At 45.0% G+C, this 24,245-nt stretch overlaps 1 protein-coding gene across 1 annotated transcript; it reads right to left on the bottom strand.

Moving 5' to 3' along the window:
- Positions 1–15,639: 15,639 nt before the first annotated feature.
- On the bottom strand, positions 15,640–16,525 carry LOC136546217 (uncharacterized). Its single transcript, XM_066538180.1, has 3 exons — positions 16,361–16,525; positions 16,170–16,243; positions 15,640–15,880 (listed from the first exon to the last, which is right to left on the bottom strand). The coding sequence occupies exons 1-3, from the start codon at positions 16,473–16,475 to the stop codon at positions 15,755–15,757; spliced, it is 315 nt and encodes a 104-aa protein (XP_066394277.1). The 5' UTR covers positions 16,476–16,525; the 3' UTR covers positions 15,640–15,754.
- Positions 16,526–24,245: the final 7,720 nt, after the last annotated feature.

Here is a 24,245-nt window from a genome sequence, read left to right as displayed (position 1 = left end):
CATAAAGATGTAGGCTTCGTCTGAACCTCGTTAACAAATAACATGTCTCTGGTGTCATCTATGATCTTGTATATTCGTTTCGGTAGATTCAATTGACACTTTCACGCATGAAGATTAGTAGTAAGCTAGTCGCTGTGAGGGCTAATTTCCAACAAGCAAGACTGTGGAAGGCTCTTGGAAGCACCCGCGAAGGCCCACCGCGAAGGTCTCGAAAGACCAATGTCTCGAGGAGTGCTGTGAAGCCTTGGGAGGAGCCTTCGAGGGATCATCCATGAAGGCTATGTTGAGAACCTTTAGGCTACTGTCGCAAAGGTTTCAGAAAGCCTTCAGGAAGATGATTCTAGGAGAGCCCCCACGTCCCCAGCTAAAAGAAGATGACCCAAGAAGCTCAACGGCCCAACTTGGGCTGCCGGGGAGCCCATTAGACATGGTGGTTTGAAGGGGGAATGCCCCCTTATGCCCTTGTGGTTGCAACTATAAAAGCCTAGGAATATTCTATAGTAGGTAAAGAGCGTTTTTACTAGAAAATATGTGTAATCATACCCTATAAAAAGGGGAGCTCGGATTATCGCTCTCATCATATTGTACCTTTGGACCCTTGGCCATGAAGTATTAATGGTGATGCCGGCAAGTGACATGGTTACGGTAGGACTCTGAGTTGTATTTGACAGTACATGATAGAGTTGGAATAGGACTCTGTAACCTGGCCTCCTCATAAATATGAGAGGAGGGTTGCTGTAACCATGACGACATAGCGGCAGATTCGCGGGAGGGAGGCAACATTTTTGCCGGGACCCTAGTGTCGATGTTTCACCACCGATAGCCTGCCACGGGGGTACCCGGGGCAGTACGTTCGGGCTTCGGCGTATGCTGAACTCAATGGTTAACGCAAGAGACAGTCGATTTATACTGGTTCAGGCCCTCGATCGTAGATCGAGTAATAACCTTACGTCCAGTCGGCGTTAGCCTTTGCGTTGGATTGATTGTAATGTGTTGTGTTGTACCATTGTTTTTTCTCTCAGGAGCCCTGCCCTCCTTTATATAGTCAGGAGGCCAGAGTCCTAGTCGGTTTATAATGAGATTTCCTAGTAGGATTACCTAATAGTTCTACTACTATGATTATATGGGAAGAATCCTAGTTGGACTAGATCTTTTTTCTACCCTGCAGGGTATCCTGTGGGTCCCGCATCGACAAGCCCCCGAGCACTTCATGGTTGAGCTCTGAAAATCTCGCTCTGCTCCTTCTGGTCTTGTTGAGTAGGAACAAAATATCATCCGAGCGTTTTCTGGAGTGAAACCTTGTAGCGCTTCTTGGGATCTTTGGGTGGTGAGTGCTTTTGAAAAAAAAGTGCATCCCTCTGGTTGTCTTGTCTTGAAGTTGCCCTGATTGTTCGTTGAAATTTTATCAAAAAGAACTCGCCCGAACATGGCTTGTTCCGGGTTCTTTTTGCCGTAATGTCTTGAAGTGGTCTGCGTTGAGGAAGCCTATTGGTGACGTGCGCTTTTTCGAAGAAAAAGTGCACTCACTGAGTGTAGCCCCCGAGCCTCTTGCTATTTAGAACAAAAAGTTGGAGGGTCTTGATTCTTTATGTTGTTTGAAAATTTTGTATTCTGAAGTAGTCCCCGAGACTTGGATTACGTCATCATCCGAGTAGTTTTGCGGTAAGCAGCCTCCGAGCTTATGTCAAAGAATTGCACTCACTGAGTGTAGGCCCCGTGCTTTCTCCGAGTTCTTCTTTTTAGAAAAGAAGTCGGATGAAGAGTCTTGATGTGTCGTCGTTGTAGTCTTGAGTTTCTTGTATTCTTGGTCTTTCGTCTTTGGTTCCGAGCCTCCGGGAATAGGTGAAAACTAAGGCTGAGCTCCCTAGCTCAGTGTTGTTTAAGCTATGATGCTGTCCAAGCCCCCGAGTGTATATCCATGTTGTTTTGTTTAGGAAGAACTCGGATGCGTGGTTTTGGCGTATTCTTTGATAGTTTTGCTGTTGTCAGATGTAGTTGTATGGTGGTGGTTGAGTGTAAATGTCTTTTGTTCACGGGTTGTACTGTGCTGGTATATTCTTCCGAATATGCCCGTCTTCGAGTACCGCTTCCTCTCGCCTAAGTCGTCCATTATTGTGTCCTGTCTTTTCACTGTGTCCTTTGTTAGGCCTATTTCGTTGGTACTCCTAGTCCATGTGCGCCGATCCTTTGGTCTATAAATACTGTCCCTGAGTGCTTGTTTTCATTCATTGGATATTGTGTTGAAACCTTGGTGGTCATGAACATGGTAGTTTGTGAAGTAGAGCAGCCCCCGGGCATGTTTTGTACTTTCTGTGTGTCTTGTCGTAGATGGAGGAAGTCTTGTGATAGGGATTAGAGGTAGGCTGATCCCGCGACAGCATTGTGCTAGGATGTACGTGGTGGTAGTTGGAGGAAGTCTTGTGATGTGGGCTTCGTTCCTTCATCCGGCAGTTCTGGGTTGATCCTCGTCGCCTGTCTTGAGACCGTCTGGTGTAGATCAACACCATATCCAGCATCACATCGGTCTTGGGTAGACAGATGCCTGTCGGTCTTCTATGCTCCATGTTGCCCTGCCGTGCTGTCGATTTCCGCCTTGGATGCACTGCGTTCGTCCTTTGAAGAAAATAGTGTAACTGATGGTGATTTGTCCTTCCGAGTAGCAATTTGGGACACGTAGTCGTTCCAGAGCCTAGTCGTGTCCATGTTCCTTTTTGCTACTTTGCTTTTCATGGTGCTGAGTTCGTTGGGTCTTGTAAGATTTGTAATCTTCTATTTTTGAAGTCGCTTGTAATGTAACGAATCTTGTCTTCTGAGTTGTCTTTGACTTTTCTGTTGTGATCCCTGTCGTTCATGAGACTACCGAGTTCTTTCTTACATAACCGGGTTCTTTTGTTCCTCGTAAGGCAGTCATTTCTTTCTTCTTTCTTTCTTCTTGGTTTGACGGGTTGTTCTTGTATCGATCTGATAATCCTGCCGTGGCGTTGGACGGATAAGTCTGAAATCTGCCCGTTGGTTTTTACCATTGTGAGGATTCGTGCCCTCCGTCATTTTAGCTGCATCGGTAAATGGACCGTTGCGTTCCCACACTGTGCTTTAACGGGCCTTGTGGGCCGTTTGTATTACTGAGAAATCTATTTAAAAACCTTTTATCTTCCTTTCCTTTGTCACCCAGCTCTTGCCTTTAAACCCTAGTTCTCAAAAATCCGCCGCCATCATTGTCGCCATCACCCGAGCACCATCATTCTAGCTTCATCTCCCTTAGCGCCTTTTTTGCTTCCGCCAGTTCATGGGAAAGAAGAAAACCGCAAGCAAGTCTCAGGCGACCTTCGTGGACGAGGAGTCATCCCTATCTTTGATTGAAAACCAGGAGTTCGTGGCCATGAGGGCAGCTCAGAAAGTTTGGCCGGCTCCAACAACAAGTGAAGACCAGCTGCGCGAGCTCGCTAGTGATGGCTTGATCCAAAGCAAAGTCATCGCTGAATGGAGAGTTCCGGGCGAGCATCGGGTTCCGGCTCCGGGTCCTGGTGAGATCGTCCTTTTTGTTTCCTTTGTCCGCGCTGGACTCTGTCTTCCTGCTTCCGCCTTCCTTCATCAGTTTCTTGGTTATTTCGGGGTTAGTCTGAACCATCTAACCCCCAATGCCGTTCTCCATCTTTCTATTTTTGTTCACCTTTGTGAAGCCTTCCTTGGGATCCCTCCTTCTCTATCTCTTTTTCGCTTTTTCTTTCGCCTGAAACCCCAACCCCGCCGTGAAGAAACCAGTGCCCTCGGCGGTTGCGGGATTCAGTTTCGCCAGGGTCTCAAAATTAAGTTTTTTGACTATGACCTGGTTGATTCTGTCAAAGATTGGCGTGCCGAGTGGTTTTACGCTGCCAATTTGATCCCTTCTCTTGTTGTTCACTCCAGATCCGGTCCTGTGGTGAATGACCGGTGGGACAAGAAACTTGAGTCTCCTGCTGAGATTCAAGCGATCCAGCCACTCCTTGATAGGATTAGCACGTTGAAACAGCAGGGATTGACCGGCTTTAGTCTTGTCTCAAGCTTTCTTCGTCGCCGGGTTCAGCCCTTGAAAGAGCGGGAACATCTCGGCTTTGAGTATTCTGGGGCCAAGGATCCTTCACGCATGGTCCCAGCTCTTGAGCTGACCAGTGAGGAGGTACTCGAGCGTCTCCAGAAGATGCTGAAAGGAGTGAGCGTCATTCCTCCTGCCGTCTCTGAGTTCTCGGCCAACAACCCGCCCCCAGCTGTGAGTTGTCTATCTTTTTTATTTGAGTTCTTTATGTACTCTTGCTGCATCCGTTCTTGATTAGCTTTTCTTTGTCTTGGTGTTTTATCTTTTTTCACAGGAGCTTGGGCGGAATTTTGTCGATCCGATCCCCCTTGGTGTTCTCCCTGCCGTGGCGGAGACTGGGGATCGTCTAGCTGGTACTTCTACAATTAGTAAGTCTGAAGCCTTTACAGCCCTTCCTGGGGTTTCTTTCAGATTTATTGATGTATATGAAGAGTATGTTCCTCGTCTAGTTCCTTGCGGTCCTCGCAGTGTCCTGAAGAGGGGGCGAATGGACGGGTCTTCGTCTGGCTTGCCTGTCTCCAAGAAGCCTCGCAAACCAAGTACTCCCTCAGGTACTCCAGTTGTTGCTAGCATGCTCTTAGGTGAGCACATTTAATACTCTTTGTTCTTTTATTTTTCATGTTTCTCTCTTGAACCGAGTACTTTTCATCTCCTTTTCAGCGGGTGCTCTGGTTTCGTTGGTTGAAGAAGAAGAGGATGATGAAGTCCCCCTCGTCATGCGGCGGTGAGTTGTTTTTCATATTCTTGTTGTATTAAATTTCTCCTCTTTGTTTTGAATTTTAGTCTTGGACTTTCTAAAGTAATCGGAGGTCGGGTGTGAGTTCTTCTGAGGTTCCCGCGCCGACTTCTTCTGAAGCTCCAGTGTCGAGTTCTTTGGTTGCCTCTGTCCCGAGCTGTACCGCTCCTTCGGTGTGGAGTTCTTCTTTGGCCCCAGCCCTAGCTTCTTCTTCAGCCCCGGCTTCTTCCACGGCTCCAGCCCCGGCTTCTTCTGTGGCTCCGTTGTCTGCTGTCCCGCTCCCGTCGCCGGGTTGCGGGGACGTCTTTGCCGTCGTGGTTCCCCCTGCGAGGCCTTCTCTTGGTTTCGCGAAGAAAAAGGTAGTCGGGTGAGTAAATTCTAGCTTTATCTCTTTGGCTTTTATCTTCCTTCTTCTGGTTCTTATTGGTGCTTCCTTTTATCACTTTTCAGTGTTTCGTCTTCTCTAATTTCTTCATCGACTTCTTCTCTGCCTCCCACCGCGCCAACGAGTTCTGAGCCTCAGGACTCACAACATTGTGTTGATGAGGTCGCCGCGGGGGCTTCAGAGCTACCTGGCGGGGTTGCGGACTTGGTCGCTCCGGAGGTAACTGTGGCCGTCGCGCCGGGTTCTTCTGAGGGTTTGGCTCCGGCTTCCCTGGAGGTCGCTTTGGTCGTTCCTCCTTCGCCCCAGCCGGCCTCTCCTTCCCCTTCTCTTGTCTCCGGCGGCCCCTCCTTTTCCGGTGACGTGGTGCAACAGTTTGATGCCACTCATCGGTTATCGGAGCTGACCGCAGCCTGGGGGAGCTTGTCGACCCTCGCGACTTCTTTTGGTGAGAAGCTCCAGGTAGGTTTTACTGTCGTTCCTCTTTTGTACGCTTGTTTTTTCTTCTATTCTTACGCTTTGTTTCTCTTTGCTTCTTTTCGCCCAGTCTTTTTCTCGTGATCATTCTGGCTTCTTTTTCTCATCTGAAAATGAGAGGAAGTTGTCTTCGGAGGTGGACGTTCTGAAAGCCAATCTTGACCTTCTCCGGGTTGAGTTGGAGACGGAGCGTCAATTGCACCAAAAGGAGGAGAAAGCCCTTCGCGCCCGGGTAGTGGAGACAGAGAAACAGAGAGATGCTGCGGTGGAGTCTGCGAAGAATGAATGCAAAGGTGCCGCGGGTTCTGCCTGTTTCTTCTTGTATTTTGACTTCTTTTTCTGCTGACTTGTTCTTTGGTGTTCTGTCTAGCTCTCCGAGTTGAGAAGCAGAAGCTCTCGGAGAGTATTGATGAGATGAAGGCCCTTGTCCGTTCTAGTCATAATAGAGCTGAGGAGGTAAATACTCATGCTGAGGAAGAACTCGCCCTTGCTAGGCTGATTAGGCGTAGAGCTGACAGAGATCTTGTGCAGGCCCAAAAAACCATTGAAGGCTTGTCCGGGAAGCTGGCGACGGCTACCGAGAATTGGAATGCCTTGTGGAAATCTTTTCGTTCGGTGGCCAATGTCCTTCGGACTCCAGCGGATGACGGGCAATCTTGGGCGCAGTTCATTCCCTGGATTCCGACTCGTTTCCAAGAGTTCGTGAAGAGGTGCGCCCAAGTATGTACCATGAATGTGCTGGCCCAGGTCCGGGTCCTTGCTCTAGAAGCGCCTCTCTCCAAGATAGCAGAAGAAGCTGAAAGCCAAGAATATCTTGACGTTGTTGAAAGGATGGAGCCCGAGGTTGAAGATCTAGCCAGTAGGGTTGTAGATAGTCTAAATATTGATATTTCCCTTTCTGATGACAACACCTGACTCGGCTGAGCGTCCTCTTGTAATATTACACTTCTTTTTAAATGAAGATTCTTTATCTTTGTCGATGTATTCTTTGCCTGGGTGTGGTTGAAGTTACTTGACTTGCTGAGTACCTTGTCTTGTTCCCATCTCTGCTCCGTAAGACAACTCTGTGCGTTATTCTGACGAGGCCCCTCGATTTGTCGAGTATTTTTCTTTTCTTCTTTCCTTTGTGATCCATCGAGTGCTTTGTCCTTGCTATGACTCGGCATCCGAGTGCTTTCTTGAGTGGCGCTTGTGCTTTCCTAAAGAAAAAGTGCATCCCTCTGGTTGTAGCCCCCGAGCCTCTTGCTTTTCGGAACGAAGTGCTGGAGGGTCTTTTGAAGTTGAAATTTCGGTCGACTCAGCCAATTTGCTTTTTGTTAGCTTTTAGCTACCCTCATTGGCGAGTTCAAGCGTTTTTTCAGCTATTTTGCTCTTGGCCGGGATGCTCAGGCATGTTTTCAGCCATTTTGCTTTTTGTTTCGGGTGTTAGCTTTTAGCTACCCTCATCGGCGGGCTCAAGTGTTTTTTCAGCTATTTTGCTCTCGGCCGGAATACTCAGGCATGTTTTCAGCCATTTTGCTTTTTGTTTCGGGTGTTAGCTTTTAGCTACCCTCATTGGTGGGCTCAAGCGTTTTTTCAGCTATTTTGCTCTCGGCCAGAATGCTCAGGCATGTTTTCAGCCATTTTGCTTTTTGTTTCGGGTGTTAGCTTTTAGCTACCCTCATCGGCGGGCTCAAGCGTTTTTTTCAGCTATTTTGCTCTCGGCCGGAATGCTCAGGCATGTTTTTAGCCATTTTGCTTTTTGTTTCGGGTGTTTAGCTTTTAGCTACCCTCATCGGCGGGCTCAAGCGTTTTTTCAGCTATTTTGCTCTCGGCCGGAATGTTCAGGCATGTTTTCAGCCATTTTGCTTTTTGTTTCGGGTGTTAGCTTTTAGCTACCCTCATCGACGGGCTCAAGCGTTTTTTTTCAGCTATTTTGCTCTCGGCCGGAATGCTCAGGCATGTTTTCAGCCATTTTGCTTTTTGTTTCGTAAAAACAACTCGTTGGAAGTCATGACAAGACATGCTGTGGATGAAAATCATCTTTTATTGATCATGAGTATAAACTAATACATATGTTGTTGAAGAGTATTGTCTTTCGTTGATTGTGAAAGTAGGTCCCTTGTGGCTTGCATATCTGTTTCTTCTTGAGTTGTTTTTATGCGTAGAATCTTCTTAGCTGGCTGATGTGCCATGTATTGCTGACTTCTTTTCCATCTTCGGTCATTAACTTGTATGTGCCTGGTCTGGTGACTTTTGTGACGATGAACGGGCCTTCCCATGGACTGAGTAGCTTATGTCGTCTATCAGTCTTTTGTATCCTTCTTAGTACTAAGTCTCCGACTTATAGTGATCGAGGTTGGGTGCTCTTGTTGTAATGCCGTCTTAAACCTTGTAGGTATCTGGCTGATTGGAGGGTAGCGTTTATTCTGATTTCTTTTGAGCTGTCGAGTTCTAATCTTCTTGTGTGTTCCGCTTCTCCTTCATCATATTGCTCTATTTTTGAGGATGTCCAAATCAAGTTGGCAGGTAGTACGGCCTCTGACCCATAAACTAGGAAGAAAGGTGAGTAGCCTGTTGCTCTGCTTATTTGAGTTCGTAGTCCTCATACTACTTTCGGTAATTCTTCAATCCATTTGGACCCATAGTCCACTAGTTCTTCATATAATCTTGGCTTTAATCCAGCTAGTATGAGTCTGTTAGCCCTTTCTACTTGTCTGTTGGCCTCTAGATGTGCAACAGACGCATAGTCTATACTGAAACCACAGTCTTGTGCCCAGCTCTTGAATTCTGTAGCTATGAAGGGGGAGCCTAGATCTGTGATGAATTGATTGGGCATGCCGAAGCGGTGCGTAATGTCTTGGATGAACTCGACTGCTTTGGTTGCGCTGTATTTCGCTAGTGGTTTGTATTCGATCCACTTGGTGAACTTGTCGACCACTACGAAGATGTACTCGAAGCCGCCTTTTGCTTTTTTCAGGGGTCCTACTTGATCTAGCCCCCAGCAGGAAAAAGGCCAAGCGGGTGGGATGCAGATAAGATTGTGAGCTGGTACATGGGCTTGTCTTGCAAACATTTGGCAACTTTTGCATTTTCTGACAAGCTCTTCTGCGTCTTTCAAAGCGGTTGGCCAGTAGAATCCAGTGCGAAATGCTTTGCCAACTAGTGTCCTTGAAGCGGCATGATTTCCACAGCAACCTGAGTGTATTTCATCTAGGATCTCTTTACCTTCTTCAAATGAGACACATTTTAGGAGTACTCCTGATGATGCTGCTCTTCTGTAAAGTTTATTTCCTACTAGAACGTAGTTTTTGCTTCTGCGAGCAACTTGGGTGGATTGTACCTTATCTGTTGGTAATTTGTTTTCTTTGATATAGTCAATGAAAACTTGGGTCCATGAAGTGTTGATTATGAAGATCTGAACGCTTTTAGCCTGAATTTCATGTGTTGTTTCACCGGGTTGTTTGATAGAGGGAACTGATAGCTCTTCTATGAATACGCCGGGTGGAACCTTTGCTCTGTCTGATCCGAGCTTGGCAAGGACATCTGCTGCAATGTTGGAATCGCGTAGGACGTGTAAAATTTCTAATCCTTGGAAGTGTTTTTCAAGTTTCCGTATTTCAGCACAATAAGCACCCATGTTTTCTTTGGTGCAGTCCTAATCTTTGTTGACTTGGTTGATGACCATTGCTGAATCGCCGTATACGAGTAGTCTTTTTATTTCGAGGGTAATCACGACTCGTAGCCCGTGGATGAGGGCTTCATATTCTGCTTCATTATTTATAGCTTGCCATAATATCTGAAGGACGTACTTGAGTTGTTTTCCTTCTGGAGAAATGAGGAGAACGCCTGCACCGGCTCCGCCTAGTTTGAGTGATCCGTCAAAGTACATCTTCTAGTGGTCTAGGATTGTATCTGATAAGGGCTGTTGAATCTCTGTCCATTCGGCCATGAAATCGGCGAGGGCTTGAGATTTGATTGCTTTCCGTGGGGTGAAATTGATGTCAAGAGCTCCAATTTCAACTGCCCATTTGGATATGCGCCCTGTGGCGTCTTTATCGTGTAGGATGTCTCCGAGTGGAAAATCTGTCACTACGGTAATCTTGTGGCTTTCGAAATAGTGGCGAAGTTTCCGTGAGGTAATGAGTAGGGCGTAGAGTAGTTTTTGTACATGCGGGTACCAGGTTTTGGATTCTGACAGTACTTCGCTGATGTAGTATACTGGACGCTACACTTTATACACGTGCCCTTGTTCTTCTCTTTCTATGACTATTGCTGTGCTGATTACGGTAGGAGTTGCCGCGATATATAGCATCATATCTTCATCTTTCTTCGGAGGTGTCAGGATAGGTGATGAAGTGAGGTATTCTTTAAGTTTTTTGAAAGCTTCGTCGGCCTCCGTTGTCCATTTGAACTTGTCTGTTTTCTTTAGTAGTTTAAAGAAGGGTAACCCTTTTTCGCCGAGTCTTGATATGAAACGGTTGAGGGCCGCTATGCATCCTGTTAGTTTCTGAACATCTTTGACACTTCTAGGTGGGCCCATTTCTGTTATAGCTCGAATTTGCTTGGTGCTGGCTTCGATTCCGCGCTGACTGACCAAAAATCCGAGTAGTTGTCCTGAGGGAACTCCAAATACACATTTATTTGGGTTCAATTTCCATCTCCATTTCTTCAAGTTTTCGAAGGTTTGCTTTAAATCTTCAATTAGAGTGTCTGGGTTCTTTGTTTTTACCACCACATCGTCCACGTATGCCTCCACATTTTCACCGATTTGATTCCTGAGGCAAGTCTGGATAGCTCTTTGGTACGTGGCACCAGCGTTCTTTAGTCCAAACGACATGGTCTTGTAGCAGTAGGCACCAAACGGGGTGATGAAAGATGTCTTGCTCTGGTCTTCTTCTTTTAGTGCAATCTGGTGATATCCTGAATAGCAATCGAGAAAAGATAATAACGCAGATCCTGCTATCGAGTCAACTATCTGGTCAATGCGTGGTAGCCCGAACGAATCTTTTGGGCAATGTTTGTTGAGATCTGTGTAATCGACGCACATACGCCACTCGTCCGTGTTTTTCTTCTATACAAGAACCGGGTTTGCTAGCCAATCTGGATGTAGGATCTCCCTGATGAATCCAGCTGCCATTAGTTTTGTTATTTCCTTTTTAATTGCTGCCTTCTTGTCGGGTGAGAATCGTCGTAGTCGTTGTTTTACAGGTTTGGAGCTTTTGTTAACATCGATTCTGTGCTCAGCCAACTCCCTTGGGACTCCTGGCATGTCGGCTGGCTTCCAAGCGAAGATATCTTTGTTGTCCCAAAGAAAGTTGATGAGCGCGAGTTCCTATTTTGCCGAGAGGTGAGCACTGATAGTTGCTGTCTTGGAGGTATCGCCTGTGCCTAAGTCGATTTGCTTGACGTCGGCTTCTTTTGGCGGTGCGATGATGCTGGGCTTTTTAGCTGGTATTTCTAATTCTTCTTGGCTTGTTTCTGCAGCGATTGCGGCTATTTCTTTTCTTCCATTGTCGGCTTGCGCTTTAGCTGCGATCTGGATCGCCTGAACATCGCAGTCAAAAGCGCGCTTTAAATTGCTTCGAAGGGAAAGGATACCGTTGGGTCCTGGCATCTTAAGTAGTAAGTACGGATAATGTGGTATTGCCATGAATTTGGCTAGTGCTGGACGTCCGAGGATTGCATGATATGATGAATCAAAATCGGCGACTTCAAATTTGATAAATTCTGTTCGGTAGTTTGAAGGAGTTCCAAAGGTAACAGGTAAAGTAATTTGTCCGAGTGGCATGGCTGCTTTGCCGGGTACTATTCCGTAAAAAGGTGTGCTTGTTGGCGTAATCATCCAGGCGAGTTGTAGCCCCATTTTCCTTAGAGTTTCTGAAAAGATAATGTTAAGCCCAGCTCCTCCATCGATTAGTACTTTGGTGACGATCATACCAGCAATAGTCGGATCCAGAACCAATGGATAATGGCCTGCGTTTCCCACGCTAGTCCATTGGTCTTCTCTGGTAAATTGGATAGGATACTGTGACCAATTGAGGTATCTTGGTGTAGCCGGTTCTGCTGTCATAATGGTCCGTAGTGCTAGTTTTTCTTGATGTTTGCTTCTGCAATCCGGAGCCCCTGAGAAAATCACTGCTACCGTTCCCCTAGGTTTTTGGAATCCTTTGTCCTCGTGGTTGTCTTCTTCTCTCTTCTGATTGTCCTCTTTAGTGTTTTCCTTACTATCTTTTCTTGTGTATCGATCATTGAAAGTGTAGCAATTTCCGATAGTGTGCCTCCCACCAGGGTGCAATGGGCAACGTATGTTTTCAATGTCATCATATCTTCTTGGTTTGGGAAATTTCTTTGATTTGTCGGCCATTGCCACAGTATTGTCTGGTCTACGTTTTCTTTCTTGATGTCTGCTATTTCGTTGATTTTGCCTGTCCGGGTTGTCTTGGTTGTTTCTGTCCGGGAACCTCTCTCATGTTTTTTCTTCTGCAGTAATCATCTTTTCTACTGTATGTCTGAATTCTTCATTGTTTCTCGGATTTTCTTTGCAGAAGTCTTGAAATTGCCATCTGGCCATGATTCCGTGAGAAAAAGCTTCAATTACTTCTCGTTCGGTTATGTCATGCACTTGGGCTCGTAGTTCGCCGAATCGCCGATAATAGTTTCTGAGACTTTCACCTCCCTTTTGCTTGAGTCCTTTTAGTTCTGCATGAGTGATTGGGTGTGTAATGATTCCTACGAAATTCTCACAAAAAGCTCTCTGCAAATCCTCCCAATTTCTGATAGATCCTGGATTTAGTTTATCGAACCATTGGAGGGGCATGGCCTCTAGTGCCATGGGGAAGAAGAGGGCTTTGATATCGTCGTCTCCTCCGGCTAGTTCAATCGATTGTGAATATATTCTGAGCCATTGTTTTGGTTCGGTCTTGCCATCATACTTGGAGTGATTAGATGGTTTGAATTTGTGAGGTAATCGCACCAATGCGAGCCTGTTCGTGAAACAGGGGAACCTGTCGTGAGCCTTGGTTTCTTTGAATTCAGATTCGGCGCCTTCCTCTGGCCAACTGTCGTTCTGATGGGAACAATTTTGCGAGGTTGTCTAGGTAGGAACCCTGCTCCTAGTCTTCCTTAGTTGTTCAAATCGGTGACCTTGATTATGTTCCTTCCTACTTCCTCCGTCATGGCTTTCACCCGGCCCAAGTCTTTCGAAGGCGGATTTCCTTTGATTTTGATCTTCTTGCCGGTGGGTTGTTGATCTGGCGGGTAGTCTTGATCGAGCTTTCTCTTCATGTGTTCTCGGGATTGTCGATCGGAGCAAGTCCTGGAGCTGTTCATACTTCTCGCCAGGATGCGAAGTTGCTCCGAGTTCTTCTAATGCTTCTCGAATCTTATCGTAAGGCGTATTCACCGTGCGTCTCCCTTCGACTTCTCGTTGTGATTTTCTTCTGTTGTACTCATCCAATTCTGACTCGTATCTGGTCCAAGCTTCCCTGCGCTGCCTAGCACGGTGTTGGCGTCCTTGCTTCAACTTATTTTTTCTTTCTCTAGCTTGTTTCTGACTATCTGTTTCTCCGTCGTAGCCCTGGGCAAAGGGTGATATGTTGGATTCTGATTCATCTGATGATCTAACATCGGGTGCTTCCGGGGGATTTAATGGTGACCGCGGTCGTCGGACCATGAGCACTTCTCGCGCATGAGTCGTTCTGTTATTGGCGTTAGTTTTCATACTGTCGGAGTCGCTGATAACTTTAGTGGATGCCTCGGTGTCGCAGATCGAGTCTCCTTCTTGGTAAGGTAAAATAGCTGTTGTTGTCGTGCCGACTAGTTGGGTTCCGCTACCTTCAGGAACGGAATCCGGCCAGTGGATGATACAGTCCCGTGATGTTATCGTTAGCACGAGGCCTTCCTGAGCTCCTATCAGTGGTATCCCGAATCTTGGATTGAAAAATCTTTCGACCTGTCCTTGATGGGGTCTTGCCATGTTGTCGAGCCCAAATGGAGAAGAACTCGGCTTCTTGAGAGAATTCTGGGGGTAATCCGAGTTGTTTTGGGTTGTGTTCCGGAATCTTGCCAAAAAAGAACTCGGTTTCTGGGAAACACTCTGATAAAACTTCGCTTTGGAGCTTGAATTCAAATCGGATACGAGTGGTCGTGAAATCCGATTTGATTTGGATACTATGAGCTGCGCGAATCTTCTGGTGAGCTGATCCGTTGTAGTCGTTGGAATAGGAACTTCTTTTAGATGATCTAAATCTTCGAGGAGATGGCTTTGAAGCTTGTCGTTGTTGTCTGCCTCGCAGATCCATGAGCCGAAGATGAAAGTTGATCCCGTCGGGAAAATCATGTTGTCGAGGTCCATTGAGCTCTCGGAAGCAAAGTCGCCGAAAACCCCTACCTGGCGCGCCAGCTGTCGATGTTTCACCACCGATAGCCTGCCACGGGGGTACCCGGGGCAGTACGTTCGGGCTTCGGCATATGCTGAACTCGATGGTTAACGCAAGAGACAGTCGATTTATACTGGTTCAGGCCCTCAATCGTAGATCGAGTAATAACCTTACGTCCAGTCGGCGTTAGCCTTTGCGTTGGATTGATTGTAATGTGTTGTGTTGTACCATTGTTTTTTCTCTCAGGAGCCCTGCCCTCCTTTATATAGTCAGGAGGCCAGAGTCCTAGTCGGTTTATAATGAGATTTCCTAGTAGGATTACCTAATAGTTCTACTACTATGATTATATGGGAAGAATCCTAGTTGGACTAGATCTTTTTTTTACCCTGCGGGGTATCCTGTGGGTCCCGCATCGACACCTAGAGCGGCCATTGTTACTGGTATTGGGAGGAGCGTCCGTAGTCATCCGTAAAGATGTAGGCTTTGTCTGAACCTCGTTAACAAATAACATGTCTCTGGTGTCGTCTATGATCTTGTATATTCGTTTCGGTAGATTCAATTGACACTTTCACGCATGAAGATTAGTAGTAAGCTAGTCGCCGTGAGGGCTAATTTCCAACAAGCAAGACTGTGGAAGGCTCTTGGAAGCACCCGCGAAGGTCTCGAAGACCAATGTCTCGAGGAGCGTTGTGAAGCCTTGGGAGGAGCCTTCGAGGGATCATCCACCAAGGCTATGTTGAGAACCTTTAGGCTACTGTCGTAAAGGTTTCAGGAAGCCTTCAGGAAGATGATTCTAGGAGAGCCCCCACGTCCCCAGCTAAAAGAAGATGACCCAAGAAGCTCAACGGCCCAACTTGGGCTACCGGGGAGCCCATTAGACATGGTGGTTTGAAGGGGGAATGCCCCCTTATGCCATTGTGGCTGCAACTATAAAAACCCTAGGAATATTCTATAGTAGGTAAAGAGCGTTTTTACTAGAAAATATGTGTAATCATACCCTATAAAAAGGGGAGCTCGGATCCCGAAAAAAGATTTCATTGGTGAAACACTAATTTCCTCGACGCATAGGTAATCGTGTCTGTTGCCCCTAAGGTTCAAGCCTTCGGGTATGAGCCTCCGGGCCAACATAGAGGCCTATATTGCACATCCTTGCCTTCGTTGTCGTCGAATCCTAATGCTACAATGCGCGTGGGCCAGCCACAGTGACAGGAGAGTTGGCTCGTGTGTCCGTCGACCTTGACTTTGGCCGCTGTCGTCGTATCTTGATGCCGGAATGCACGTTGGTTCACCGTAGTGGGCGGAATGTTGTCCTGCATGTTGTCAGTAAACCTCAACTTTGGTCGGTGTTCGGCAAGTGGTACTAAGGTAGTCGGGCATTATTTTGTTTCCGTTGCAATACACGACATGGTCCTAGTAAACAAGAAATATGTAGATCTTTTGGAGATGGGCTCTGCCAAAAAGTACAGCTATTTCTCAAAAATACAAATGTCCATGTGAGGGTACCTGTTTACAAAAATTAATCTGATATAATTCCTTTTAAGCTCAAACTTTTAAAGAAACTTACATATCACGTTTAATTTGTTTGTTCTTCGTGACATGATGAATAGGTAGATTCTTTTTTTTTTGTAGTATAGCTAGGACAAGAAACATTGCAACGCTGGCTCTCCGAGATTCGTGAGCATCATGCCTTCGGCCAAGAGCACGACATCCATCAAAGTGATCCCCGTTCATCTCCAGCCCGGTGGCTTGTGGTGGTTGTTGGGCTCTGGGGGAGAGTAGTCCTGTGTCTCGAAGGCCATCCTCGCGGTGACCATGGATTCATCATTCTCTGGCACAAACTTCTCCATTTTCATCTGAAAGAGATGATGCATGAAAATTGTTCAAGTACGTGTTCTTTAAAGTAAAATAAAGTTGAAACATCCTAATTAAAAGAATTGGATCCACAAAGCAGATACATTTTGTATGGCTTTATTTTCACAGTGGGAATCCTATATAAACTCTAGAAGAATTTTACATGAACTTCTACGAAATCTTCCATTCGCGAGACTTCTGCTTTAATTTCTTCTAAAACGTAAAGATGCAGTAGCCGGCGAAGATGGGTCAAGATGGTAGCATTTGCTTGGAAAAGGCAAGTAGTGGTACCTTTGGCTCTAGAGTGATGCTTTCAACCGATGGTATCTGACCACCATCCTCTTGCATGGTCATCCTTTGCACTCCTACAATCCACAGCAACAAATGGTCAGATCACTGATGATCACATGCCGTCACAGGAAAGCTAAGACACAAAAGAAAAAAAAAATCAAGCAGAGGCAAACTGAGAGATATGAACTCACTTGAGAGAGGTACAGCACTGGAGGGAACCAAGAAATGGAATGCCAACAAGGTGGTCAGAAGACACAGCCGGTGCCCTCTCCATTGCACGGGCCGGTCTAGTCGACAGTGCAGCATTCGTCTCTCAAGCTCTCAATGGAATTTCTTCGGTTGCCCTCATGTGCCTTGCACTCTACTTGGCAAATGGCAATGCCCTGGACCCCTTTTTATATATGGCACATGTCATGCAACCTAGATCATTCGTTTAGGGACCAAAGTCAAAAAGGCAATGGAATTCACAAAAAGTCTAATCGATGTTCAGTGGAATTGGACACTGGCCAACTTTTTTTTTCTGACTTTCTCCCCTTCCACTAGTAGGCGTTGAAGTGCTCCAATTAGTCCATATCTCATCTTTCTAGGCATGCAGTTATCATGATGGTTTGTTGAGTGAGGAGAGCCCGTGCCCTTCTTCTATTAAAAGAAGCCTAGTGAGACTAATTAAGACGGTACTCCATCCATTTCAAAATATAAAGAGGTATGACTTGGCATAGTTTTCAGACTACTTCGATCTATAATTTATTTATGTTATGCTACAGTGTTTCTAGCAACAAAATCATAACAACAAGATAATGCTTTCAAATAAGATTTATTGCTAGAATTAGTGTGTAGTATAATTTTTGGTGAGGACGTAGCTCAGATATAAACATATTAACCGCTTCCAAATCAAAGGTACCACCATTCTATATTAGGTTTATCTTTGATACGAATTGATTCTACACCATAAATGTGTACATTTTCAGTTTCAGAAAAGTACTTACATGGATTAAGAGAGGGGTTGATTCTATATGGGGAGCACGGATGGTTAATGAAGTTGATTGGGGATTTTATTGATTTTGATTTGGCTATTGCTGCTTCGCCTTGTAGCGTGCGTGTCAATTAGACAGCCCATAGTCTACTTGTCTTTCGGAACTCCATCATATTATGTTTTCAGATTAGAACCTTCATATTTAACTAGCAATTCAATACTTGTTGTACTTGTTATTCTTGGCTACTCAATTGCTTGTAGGACGAGTGCCCTCATGGTGTTGGTCGTGTTCCACAAGATAGCGATCTACCATTGGAGTTGGTGTGTTGGTCGCTAATGCACAACGTCCTTGGATGGTTAGAGTCTGATTGTGAATGTCTTCTCTGTCTACCAATGGAGATATCCATCTCCACCGAAAGATTACTCCAATCAATATCACTTTTTGTCTAACAAAATTTACGTAGTGTGAGGTAATTGTTGGTTGAAAAATATGAAGTTTGAATCTTAAAAAAAGTGCAATAAGGAAGTAGAGGAAACAAAGAATCCAAGTTGCATGGCAAAGAAATGAACACCTCATGTACTTTCAAACGTAGATTTATTTGTTTCTGATGATGTCTATCTCTATCACTAGTCCAAAACCCAAACAAGAACTATAACTCATAAGAGCCCATACAGGAAAAGAAAAGGCACACTATTTATTTATATATCTTTTAGATAATGGAGGCGATTACCAGCATGGGACACGCATACACACATCCATCAGAATCTGAAGCATAATAGGTGAATGTTGCATGCACGACTCCACCACTGCACCAAAAGCAGGTATGTACGTGCAAATTCTTTTCTTATTTACAAAATGTCTGGGGGCAAAAATTCTTCAAGGCAATTAACTCGCCCACGAAGAGTTGTGATGCTTGCCATGAAAGAAATGGCAATTTTTCGACAAACAAATAATGAATTCAGGTCTAGAACTATCCATTTTTAGACTGGTCGATGGCGGTCGCTGTCACAGAGAATTGGACGGCACTTTGATGAACTATATACTATATGCAAATAAAATGCTCGGCAATGCATGCATGTATAGAAAGATATTTTCACTTGGCAACGTTTGGATCATTCATAGTGGGGCATGCACGAAGATGGGAACTAGTGGCTGGAATTCCTTGTTTTAGCGGCAGTGGGAGGCGTCCCCAGGCAACCTCTGCGAAGTGGAGGATCATCCTCTTGGTTCATCTCTAGTCCATCTATTCTGTGAAGTGGGTAGAACAGAGGGCATAGTTTGTGCGTTGTTGAGTACGGTACGCCCGTAGGTGTGTAGGATGTCACACCCGATTTTAAGGATAAAATGGAATGTATAATCTTATGTGCGTCCAGAGATCAGTCACATACATAAGCCGACAAATTATAAATAGTATCATCACAAGTGTTTATTACATCACGAATAATAAGACAGAGTCTTCACATAAATGTAGGGAAGTATAAAAAAATCTCTCGTGAAAGCTCCATATCACAGGGACGTCAACTGGTTGACCACAAGTCTAGTAATCCTCAGGAAAGTCGTCATTACCATAGCCATCTGTTACCCATCCAGGATTTTTATCCAAATAATGAAAATAAACAAGCGTAAGTACATGTCGTACTCAACAAGTGTAACATGGGGTTCATAAGGCTCAAAAGGCTTGGCAAAGGTTTAACAGTATTCAGCTTTTAATCGTCACAATTTTAGCATAAGAGTAGCAACAAGTTGTTTTAATCCCATAGTAAACACATGATCAATATAAACAAGAATAATGAATAGCCAAACGGATAATTTTTAGTGAACATCGATTCTATAAGGGTCCAAGGCCGCTCGTGACCGTGAGCACGACTGATATAACAGTTTTACACTCTACAGAGATTGTACACTTTCATTGTGAGTCGTGATACCCATATGCCCGAGTTAATTACTCCCAAAACACTTTCAAGTTGAGCAGACAGGGGTCACTATGAAGCCTTTCAAAGGTTCGTCTAACAAGTTAGGGCCATTAGATTCACTCGGCAAACATACATAGAAACCCCCTGTCGAATGACACAATTCTATCACGGCTATACACATAAGACTAGAGGTTGTCCTATACTCGATTCGTCAAGCCATTCTTACGCCAATAAAGATAACCACTAACAAGCTAGAAAATATCCTCATACTGAGCTAAAGCCAGAGCCATGTAGCCCTCACAGTTATACTGTAAGTCCCGGATGATCACTTACAGATAAGTCCTTAAGGAGAGGAATCTGAAGCATTTAGAAAGTAGCTAAACACTCTAGCCCTCTGTTTCCAAGTTGTTAAAAAGTCATGTTTTAATATTTATTGCATATACCATTAGTTAAGTTACAAGATCATGGTTTAGTTGAGCACTAGCAAAGCTACCCAATGCATATCCCATAGGAGGCAAGGTATAAGTTCAATTCTAGGGAATCTCTATCAAGGTGACACATGCAATATGAATTAAATGTATTAAAGTTGATAGGAAATAAGGATAATCTCATGCTATACTTGCCTTGAACAAAGTGTTCCTGCTGATCCTGCTCATCAAAGTAGTACTCTTGATCACCCCCGAATTGCTCACCATCTATACTCGATAACCACAGCAACATACAAGCATCCAGAAGCAATCATGCATAGCAAACAAAAGATATAGATTAGAATAGTACACCAACAACATAAAATCAAGATGAAAAGCTTATAAAATGAATCTTTGTCTCGCTACGAACACATAGATACGAAGATCACAAAAATCGGAGCTAAAACAAAGAAGTTATGAATTAAACAAGATTTTTTTAATAAAATAATAGATTAAATCTAACCTCTAATTTTAAAAATTGAAAACATGTCTAACAGTAGGATGAACATGTAGATTACTCAATTACAAACCTAACACAACTTGAACGGATCAAATCAGAGTTAAAACGAAGATTTTATGGCTAAAACAAAATTAGTGGCAAAAATATAAATAGATGGAACTTGATTTTAGAATTTAAATTAATAAAATCAGATTTTAAACTGAACCAGGGACTGCGGGCATGAAAACGAAGAAATACAGGGGTTCTTTAGGAAAAATCTTGGGACAACGGGTTCTATTCAAATAAAATTGAGGGACTCTTTTGCAAAAATCGCAGCGAAGGGGTACGGTTGGATCTGAGCCGTCAGATCGAGATTGGACGGTGCAGAACAGATGGGAGGGGAAAAGCTACTAGCGACGAGCTAGGTGGCGGTGGCGCCATGGCCGAAGATGGGAAAGCTCGCCGGAGCTCTTGTATTCCGATCTACGGCCCACGGGAAAGCAAACCGAGGGCACCAGGAGAAAGTGGAGATGACGACGAACTCAGCACGACAAACTACAGCGGCGAAGAGCGGACGGAGGTGGCTGGCGGTGAGCAACAATGACGGTAGAGCTTCTATGAACGATGGTGATGCGGTGTAGTCAAACTAGAGCGAGAAAAAGAGTAAGAGGGGCTCAACGGGTTTGCGAACTCAATGCAAAGCTCGGAGTGGTGCTTACGGTGATGGCAGAGCGGTTAGGCAACACGGCGGCATCGAACTCCTTCACGACGAGATCTAGATGGTGGTGCTAGGGCACAGGGTGATGCTATGGCTGGATTAGGGCTAGGTGAGGGCGGCACGGGTGTGGAGGCTCGGTATATAAGAGTCTAGCGGCGTGGGGTGCACACCACCGAGAGGAATCATGGCGGAGACGGACATGGCCACCGCAGCAGAGTCCATGTCATAGAAGGCTGGAGGTAGGAGATGGCACTGATAGGGTGGGTCCACCTGTTGGCATCAGCGGGAGAAGGGCTAGGCGGTCAGCCAGAGAGAAAGGGTGTGGGCGCGCTGCCGAGCGGGCCACGGGCAAAGCTAGGCCGGCACCTGAGTGAGAAGAGAGGAACGAGGAGAGCACTGGGCCGATGGGGAAAACCGGGCCGAGCTGGGCTACTCGGGCCAAAATCAAGCGAGGGGAGAGGAAAAAATTAAAACTCCTTTTGTATTTTCTTAAACACCATTTCAACTCTAATTTAAACTCAAATTTAATTCTTTTGCAAATCTCAATCAAACCCAAGTATCACAAATAAAATATGCAGCAGCATGTATGTACATACAGGTATGTAGACCTATAATTAATTATATTTTTAACAAAGTTATTATTTTCCTAAATTTAAATGCTCACAAAAGACATAATTAAATCATTTCTCTTATTTTAAAATCATGCAAATTTTAGGGTGTTACATAGGAGCAGAACACATGTGGTATGGAAAAGATGGCCTCTTTTCAATGCTCGCAACATGAGGACAATATAATACATGGATGTATCATTTGGTGAAAAACACATTTCCAAACACATATAATAGCCACCAGAGCAAATGTGATGGACTGGCGGCCCCCTCACTAGTGACTCTTTCTTATGTGTCAACAACCGAAAATGGTTGAAGTGTATAATAGACTTCGCCATTATGTTTTTATCGTCAAGACGGTCAGAAAACATATTTGGATCATCTCATTGGAGCCCGGACAAAGAAACAACGATTTAGGGGTGCAGACCCAGCCGGAATTGGCCTAGCCGGTTTGGGCAACTTTCTCAAATGCATTGCATTCCTCTCATCGAGCTGATCGAAAAACATAAATGGTTTGCCCCATTTGGAATTCAGATGAACTAATTGCAAAGGGGGTTTTCTGCCCTGGACGTGCAACATTCTGAAATTGAATAGGCCGGTTTGCCTAACCGTGTGGTTTCCTAGCCCCGTGGAAACCGTCCAGACCAGTTCGAGAACCGGCTAGGCTGGTTTCCTTGACCTATTCCGAACTAATTGGTTTCTAATTTGGTTTTTTATCTATTTTTGGCGTGGGAAACATGGAGATTATGATTTGGACTTGTTTTTCTACTGGTATAAGACCACCTTCCTCTATATAAACGAGAGGATCATGTCCGATTGAGAAACATCCAACAATCCAATCGTACTTTTACATCTACAACTCCTTTGTGTCCTCTTCCAGCCACATACTGTTGTTCATCTCTTAATCCAATGATCAAGGATGGCATCCTAGGGTGGCCGGCCAACCTAGAAAACCCGACGATGTCCTTGCCCCCATAGGGTTTATCTTGGGCGAGAGCTTCGACGGTTCCTTTGCTAGTTTGCTCCAAAACTAATCGTTCTTCGTCACATAAGCATGATAGCTCTCCTTTGGTCTCGTAAACCTCTCTGTTCTTCACTACATAAGTGTGATCCTCGCTGCGTTCTCCGATCACTTTCTAACTGACGCGTCCGAACATCACTTGACCGTTGAGATCGGGCGATCGACGTTTGAAGCCGATGACACATGGCAAGCATTAGGCGACCGGATGCTGGGGTCCTGCGTCCGGTCGAACTGACTGGAGCGTCCGGTCACCCCGTGTTGTGCCCAGTGAAGGGGTACAATGGCTCTATTTCATGGGGGCTTGTATTTAAGCCCCATGGCCAGCTCAAGCTCACTCTCTTGGCCATTTGCATTGACATAGTAACCTTGTGAGCTTAGCCAAAGCCCTCCCACTCATCTCCATCATTGTTTCATCATCATTGTGAGATTGAGAGAGAATCCAAGCGCATTGCTTGAATGATTGCATCTAGTGGCACTTGGCATTCGTGTTTCACTGTGGGATTCACTTGTTACTCTTGGTGGTTGCCGCCACCTAGTCGGCTCGGAACAGCGAGGACCGTTGAGCGAAGGTTGGTGATTGTCTCTGGCTCCGATCGTGGTGATTGTGAGGGGTCTTGTGCCTTCCCCGGCGGAGAGCCGAAAGGTAACTCTAGTGGATTGCTCATGTCATTGAGTTACCTCACTAGTGGGTAGGTTCTTGCGGTGTCCAATTGTGTGGACGAGGTTAGTGCAACACCTCTTAGCCGCCGAACCACCAAGTGTTGGTTGACACAATGGGGACTAGCGTGCCGGCAAGCACATGAACCTCAAGAGAAAAATTGGTTATCTCTTGCCCTTTGGTATTCTCTCGGTGTTTGATTTAGTATTCATCTTGTGATTGGTTCACTCCTCTACATGGCAGTATAATCACCCTACTCACTCATTTATATTCTTGCAAACTAGTTGTGGCAAGCTCTTTAGTGTAATTAGAATTGAGAGCTTACTTTGTTATTTTAAGTTCATCTAGTGGAGCTCTTTAGAGTAGCAAGATTGAGAGCTCTTAGTGAGTAGTAATATTGCAAGTTGTGTGCCTAGTAATCATTGCAACTAGAATTATTGGATAGGTGGCTTGCAACCCTTATAGAGCTAGAGCAAGTTTGCATTTCATTATTTGTCATACTAATCAAATTGCTCTAGTTTATTTGTAGATTTTTAAATAGGCTATTCACCCCCCTCTAGCCATATTAGGACCTTTCAAGTGGTATCAGAGCTGTGGTCACCGTTTGATTGAAGGCTTAACAACCTTAGTGTCAAATTATGGCTCAAGTTGTGTTCAACCATGTGGGGGCAAACCACCGTTCTTTGATGGCACATGCTATGATTATTGGAAGAGAAAGATGAGGATGTATCTTGGTTCAATCAATGATCAAGTATGGGAGGTGACCGAGAATGACTATGCTATCATTGATCCCGATGACCCCACCAACCAAGACAAGACCAACAAGTAATGCAATACAATGGCTCTCAACACCATATACAATGCCATTGATTCCAAGGTGTTTGAGCAAATCAAGGATTGTGAAAGAGCAAATGAGGTGTGGAGGAGATTGGAGGAAACATATGAGGGTACACCGGTGGTGAAGAGTGCTAAGTTGTACATTCTCAAGGATAAGTTGACAAGCTTCAAGATGAAGGAAGATGAGAGCATTCCAGAAATGTTCCATTGGTTGCAAGTGATTGTAAATGACTTGAAGGCCTTGGGAGAGAAGATTAAGGATGATGATGTCTCTCATCGGTTCTTGATGTGCTTACCTCCAAGATTTGAGATGTTGAGATTGCTTATCATAAGAGGAGGATTGAAGGAGATTACCCCTAACCAAGTACTAGGTGATGTCATGACCTAAGAGACATACCGTGTGGAAAAGGAGGGGGATGACAAGGATGACAAGAAGGAAGA

This window comes from Miscanthus floridulus, chromosome 3 (genome assembly GCF_019320115.1).
Source record: "Miscanthus floridulus cultivar M001 chromosome 3, ASM1932011v1, whole genome shotgun sequence".
Classification (NCBI taxonomy): Eukaryota; Viridiplantae; Streptophyta; class Magnoliopsida; order Poales; family Poaceae; genus Miscanthus; species Miscanthus floridulus.
The sequence above is the reverse complement of the archived record's forward strand: the minus strand, read 5'-3'. Positions and strand labels throughout refer to the sequence as shown.

Bases quoted from the DNA above. Each gene is read 5' to 3' on its own strand.
- LOC136546217 (XM_066538180.1), bottom strand. From the start codon at position 16,475: ATGCTGCACTGTCGACTAGACCGGCCCGTGCAATGGAGAGGGCACCGG. The intron at 16,244-16,360 runs GTGAGTTCATAT...TGTGGATTGTAG, and splicing joins CAGTGCTGTACCTCTCTCAA to GAGTGCAAAGGATGACCATG. The intron at 15,881-16,169 runs GTACCACTACTT...CATCTCTTTCAG, and splicing joins GCATCACTCTAGAGCCAAAG to ATGAAAATGGAGAAGTTTGT.